Below are 6195 nucleotides of genomic sequence, written 5' to 3'. Positions count from 1 at the left end.
TTGACTTTTATTAAAGAAAAGTACACAATTCCTCCACAAGAAGGGGTCAGACTATTGCCAAGTGAAAAGAGCTTACATGATGAGAGTTGAGAATTTCTGCACAAAATTGTCACAGCACTTAAAAGTGAAAGTATTCATTTGAAAACTTATTCAATGATTGCTTTTTATAAGCAATGTGTTTATAGTGGGTAAATTAAGATGCAAAGGCAGTTGTAAACTGGGATATTTGAACAGATGTTGTCTAGTTACAGTCTTTGTCCACCACTGTCATCCATGACAGAACCTTTGACACAAACAAAGAACAAGGGAAAAAACTAAATCTAAACAAAACAAAACAAAAATCATAACCAACTATAATTTGGATTCTTTACACTGATATTCATCAGTGCTCTCTCCTTTCTCAGCTTCCTTTTCTTGCTTTCTTCTTCTCCTGTTTGGACATATAGAGGACATTTAACATTAGTGTAACAGCAGAGACATAAAAGTGAATTGTTCTACTACAGATTCATAACAATGCACACATCTTGGCATGTTACACATGTAAGAGCAATAAATGGTAATAATCCTGCACGAACAGGATCAGCACATTCTTTGTCACTATGAAAACCCGTTAGCAAATTTTGGATGCATTTGAAATCTTACTTAGAGAGAGAGTGATCAAAATATGTGACTTGTGTGGACGAGATGATAACTGTGTTGGCATGTGGTTTAATGCTCCTTAGTGACTAAATATTTTAACACATAATTACGTTTGTGCTGTAAAATGGCCAAATGAATACAGCTAAATTAGAATGTGTGTGTGTAGGTGCACGCTGCGTCCATTGCACTGAAACAGGGCGGAGGAGATCGATCAATAAACAGACACATCACTGAGTTCAGTTTCGCAGCCTGCCTCAGTGTGAAAACTCACCCGCAGATCTGCTGCATTTGTGGCAGGGTCTCTGGCAGAGGCTTCCTAAAAGTTTCTGGCAGCAGGAAACATAAGAAGGCACCGGAAATGGCCAAACTCCCCATCAATATGTATGGAAGTGCCTTGTAGTATTGTCCTGCAAAAAGAAGCCACAAATACAACAAGAAGTGAGGAAAAAAGAGTGAGTGAACAGCTTATTGGCGCATCTGAGAGGCAGGAACCTGAGAACATTTTGCATTTCTGCTTGAAAAATGAACAAAGTGATTAGATGATTATTGAACAACATCTCATACAATGTATCACATCCTCTATTCAACCCTCTCCCATCTGGACATTGCCAAAGGGAACAATGCACGTTTGCTGTTCATTGATTTCAACTCGGTGTTTAACACTGTAGTTCCCCTCAGACTGGGGATCTGGGGATGAGCGCTTCACTCTGCTCCTGGGTCTTGAACTGTCTGATCTATTGGTTCACAGAGATTCAGACAGCCAGTCAGGGAGGTAGGGGCGATGATCGTGCCAGTCAGGAGCTCAAAATAGAAAGAAATATAACTAAATATACTTACTCATATAAACGATGAATGGGGAGATGATGGTCCCAATGCGAGCAGCCATGGAACAACATCCCATTGCTGTATTTCTGATAACAGTGGGGAAGAGCTCTGATGAAACGGCATACACAATACAAAATGAAGACGTCATGCCGAATTTCCCCAACATCTCGAGAAATACAGACACAGCAGGTAGATCTGAGGAAATAGAAAATAATAACTTTAATAATAGCAAAGAAATAAAAAGTCAAATCAATCAAAAACACTAAAATAAGATGGTGAACTGGGTATGTTAACATTAGCATTTAGTTCACAGCCTCACAGAGCTGACATAGCTATAGCTAAAGAACTTCAAATGTACTTATTGGGATGAGGTGAACGCAGAGGATCATAACGCCTCCAAGAAAGAGGGTGGACGACTGGCAGAAGCGCCTGGAGCAGTACTGCAGCAGTATCAAGGCAATAATGTATGCTGGCACTTCGGTCACAGCAGACAGGAAGCAGTTTAAGAAAGGGTCACCATGCAGGTTTGATGTGTTGAGAAGTAAAGCAAAGTAACTCATAGTGATGATGATCCTGCAGAGACATTCAGAACAATGAAGTGAATACAAATAGAACGAGAAACAACAAGTTTTGATTCACATTTGGCCATGAGCTGTGGAGGAAGGTTTGAAGTGTGACCATTACTGATTTAATCAACTTTTGGTGTACAGAAATTACTGTGTGTTGTGAGGAAATCATAGACGTACCACAGAAGTGAACACAGCAATGTAACAGAAAGGACATTGCAGCTGCTCAGGATTGCTGAGATATTGTATTTCTTGTCTTTCATAGTGAGTGCATCTTCAATCTGTGAAAAACAAGAAGAAGCAGTTGTAAAGAGTTAAATAAAACACAAGCCCTGCCAAAGACAAAGGAACATGGAGGCATGACAACAGTCGGGAGTCATATTGTTGTCTGAATGGTGCAGAGTGGAGCATTGTCAACGCACAGCAGCACAAATCTGCAGCCATAGACTGATGGTGTTGATTTTTTTTTTTTAAATTTGTACAAACATCATAGAAATGATAAATAATAAAACATCTTTTGATCACCTGAACAACAAGTGTTTTCCGCAGAGAGTATGAGCTTAAGTAATTTCCATATAAGTATATTAACACATTTCCCGTTTTTTTTATTATTACTTACATCAATTAAACATTGCTAAGATAATATTTTCACCTTGTATTTACATATTATCATATGAAGGATTGCAGGCTTGCATTTGAAATTAGGGTCATCTTCATATTTATTGAAATACACCAATTATTGCAGTTTTTATATAAATAATAATTATGTAGGTTATGTTAGGGTTATATATATATATATATATATATATATATATATATATATATATATATATATATATATATATATATATATATATATATATATATATATATATATATATATATATATATATAGCTGATAAATTTACCTCTTCTTGTGTAAAAATGGCCTTTGGAACCTCTATCTTATTAGCCTTGGCAGCTTCTCTCAGTATGGCTCCAGCCTCTTCCACTCTTCCCTGATAAAGCAGCCAGCGAGGAGACTCTGGGACCAACCTTGAGAGTTGAAACACATAGTAACATATTGCAGATTCACACAGAGATGCAGGACAAACTACAACAAACCAAATTGAGCAGCATTTTATTTTGGCATATATTAGGGAATGTTAGTCTGCACTATTGCTGCTTGAGGTGAATCATTACTGAAAACAAGCATGCAGTGGCTGTTGTGCAAAATGCCAATCTGAAATATAATACAGAATTATTCTTACCACCATAGAGGAACGTAGATCAGACTAGAGGCAGCCATGGGAATCAGCAGCAACCGCCAGTCCCGGAGGAAGTAAGCTGCAAGTGGTGTTGCCATGTTCCCCAAAGCGGAACCCATAAAAACCCCAAGGGAGCAGAAGACCACTCGAGCTTTTGGGCTTAGAATTTCTGTACCTGAAGGTGGTAAATTAAAAAAATATATATTTTTTCTTTTTTGTTTATTGGTGCTTCATTGCTAGTCACTTCTGTTCTGTTCAGACAAATGTGTGAGATCAACAACAAAAAGCAAGAGCAAATGCTTTTTATGGCAGAATTTATGATCATATGAAATTATTTTCCATAAGAAGCAAAAGTATAGAAGAACTTTAGTTGTAGAAATTTAGTATGACATGGGATGCCCACCAAGGACGCAGCACTAATTCCAGCCTTTTTACCACCTAGACCTACTTTGAAATGCAGGTGAATTGTAGATTGGATGTATGTTTAAAGAAAAGTTCAGTGCCTTTCAAAGCATTACACGTGACATTCTTGCACACTTTTATACACAACACCGATACACTGTATGTAAAATTGTGTAACCTGGATCCCCATTAAGTTTAACCCAGAATATTACAGATTATTATATTGTTGTTTCCATGTTGGAAATCCTTGCTGGAAAACGTACCCAGCACAAATGCAATGATATAGTTGGAGTATCCACCCGCACCCACGAAAAAGAAAATGAAGCTGAAGACCTCCCAGCTCGGGGAGAATATCTGTGCTGCGATCGCCACGGTCTGCAGAACCATCATAAGAAACATGGCCGGCCTCCTCCCATATCTGTGTAAGAAATACCAGAGTTGAGTTAATTATATGATTTCTTTACCCCTAACAGCAAAAGCAGAGTGTTTAAGACACCGTTGTGTACAGTACAGTACCTGTCAGACATCTGGCCTGAGAGAAATGCTCCTACCAGCACACCAATGTAATGGATGGAGGTGGCCAGTGGAGATTTGTAGCTGTTCTCACACACCAAGTCCCACTGCAAAATCAAAAGTATAAATAAGTATACTATTTCCATATTTCCATATTGATTAAATGATTAAAAAAAACAAATACAAGATACTTATATTTAGGTAATCATACACTGAAAACATAATGATAATAATTTATAAAATTTCTTTCAATAGATCCCCCTTGAATCCTACACTCTGGCCCTTTAACTTAGTTCGGCCGTCATAAAAATACTATTTTGTAACTTCTGAATACAATTTCTTTGCGGAAACCTTGAAAACATTTTGCAGTGGATCACTCACCTCTGTGACGGTAGTTGACTGGTAGATTTTCTTGCTGTACGTCCAGCCATCCAGACAACTCTCCAGAGGAATTTCACTCACATTCACATCCACATTCGGTATGAAATCATTCTGGGAGTAGTTTCTTACAATTTCCAGGTTAAGCCTTGAGCAAGAGCTGCGCCTCTCAATGCCATCGACTGTCTCCATTGGAATTGTCACATTTCTCCACATTTCACTGATGCTGTAGTTTTCAGGGACGTAGCACTCGTGAGGTGGCGTATCACTTACAAATACTACGTAGGTGCCAACAAAGCCATTCGGGAGAATGCTGATGGCCAAGGCTAAAAATATCCTCAGCTGAAAGGGTCCCCAAGATCCAAGAAAAGACGTAATGCTGTCATAGTCTCTAATTTTTAAGTTACTCATTATCGCATCAAAATCCTCAATATTTAAAAAAGAAAGGAGGAAAATTAAGCAGACGCCTCTTCAGTACTGAGAGGCTCAGAGGAGAATGTGATCTGCTGCTCTGTGACCATAAAGCTTACTTAAGGATTAATTAACTGGGAGGTTACACAGTAACTGCACCAACAGTGATGTCAAACAAGTAAGATTTACAGCACAAAATTATTTCAAGTAAATCCTTTTTAGATTAGATATTTCACTTCAAACATTGTGACATGTAAAACATTAACGACACCTGTAATTGTGACTACAAGGATGTTTGAGTTATTCTTTTACAGCTAGATGGTTAAGAGATAAAGAAGTTAAGACATTTTAGCTGACATGCTCGTCTGTGCTCAACCATGAATTATTCCCTGTAGGAGAGCAGCCCATGAGGAGTTGTGCTCAATCTTTAATGTAATCCAGTTTTGGCAAAAGAAAAAATCTGTTTAAACAGAATGTCTAAAGCCTTCTCTTTATAATCAATAGTATTTATGAATGTTCAAACCTCCTGTCAATCTCTGGCTTGGTGGGAGTGGTTTATAGCCCTTGCCATAAGAATATGACATAGGCTACTATTTCAATGGCTTGACTGTAAGGATAAGCAGGACAGAATAGGCACAACTTAGGCTGATATAGCAAATATGTCTTAATTTGAAAGCTTTATGTATGCCAGTTTCATAAACTCCCAGCTGTATGGGCATACTTTTTGAAGCTTTTCAGGCTAAATAAGGTTTTAAAAACACCACTTATAAAACTAAAATACATATGCAGTCACATGATTCATGTGTTGCGATATATAACCAGTATAACTGAAAAACTGTCTTTACAGACATGATTCAGTATATCTAACAGAATCCACATTACTCCAAAATGTTTCACCCTTTCACAATCATCTGGACATATTCAGTTGGGTCAAGAAGCCTTTAGGGTTGCCGCCATGACAAAATTTTCCTCTAACACAGGCTAATGAAAACTGAACATTTCCTACTGCTTCATGTTCCAGTCTTTATACTAAGCTAAGCTCGCCGGCTGCTGACTGAAGCCACATATTTACAGGATGGTCCTGAGAGCTGTAACATTTTCTTAAGTGCTTCCAAAATGCCCAAAAATGAAAAGACCTTGCCCATTAATAACACACAGATATCCATATTCATTTAGGATTTGTTTTTTGAAAGACAAAAACAACTCAGACTGTA

General features: G+C 37.9%; 1 protein-coding gene across 1 annotated transcript; it reads right to left on the bottom strand.

The window, feature by feature from the left end:
* On the bottom strand, nucleotides 1-5052 carry LOC119031283 (solute carrier family 22 member 5-like). Its single transcript, XM_037119653.1, has 10 exons — nucleotides 4574-5052; nucleotides 4196-4299; nucleotides 3943-4097; nucleotides 3281-3452; nucleotides 2939-3065; nucleotides 2211-2311; nucleotides 1823-2037; nucleotides 1477-1659; nucleotides 911-1046; nucleotides 1-430 (listed from the first exon to the last, which is right to left on the bottom strand). The coding sequence occupies exons 1-10, from the start codon at nucleotides 4979-4981 to the stop codon at nucleotides 352-354; spliced, it is 1680 nt and encodes a 559-aa protein (XP_036975548.1). The 5' UTR covers nucleotides 4982-5052; the 3' UTR covers nucleotides 1-351.
* Nucleotides 5053-6195: the final 1143 nt, after the last annotated feature.

The sequence above is a fragment of the Acanthopagrus latus genome, chromosome 13, assembly GCF_904848185.1.
Source record: "Acanthopagrus latus isolate v.2019 chromosome 13, fAcaLat1.1, whole genome shotgun sequence".
NCBI classification, from domain to species: domain Eukaryota; kingdom Metazoa; phylum Chordata; class Actinopteri; order Spariformes; family Sparidae; genus Acanthopagrus; species Acanthopagrus latus.
Note: the sequence above shows the minus strand (reverse complement) of the source record. Positions and strands in the feature narration are given on the sequence as shown.

Bases quoted from the DNA above. Each gene is read 5' to 3' on its own strand.
- LOC119031283 (XM_037119653.1), bottom strand. From the start codon at position 4,981: ATGAGTAACTTAAAAATTAGAGACTATGACAGCATTACGTCTTTTCTT. The intron at 4,300-4,573 runs GTGAGTGATCCA...TTGATTTTGCAG, and splicing joins AGTCAACTACCGTCACAGAG to TGGGACTTGGTGTGTGAGAA. The intron at 1,047-1,476 runs GTAAGTATATTT...TTCTTTTTGCAG, and splicing joins CCCATTCATCGTTTATATGA to GACAATACTACAAGGCACTT.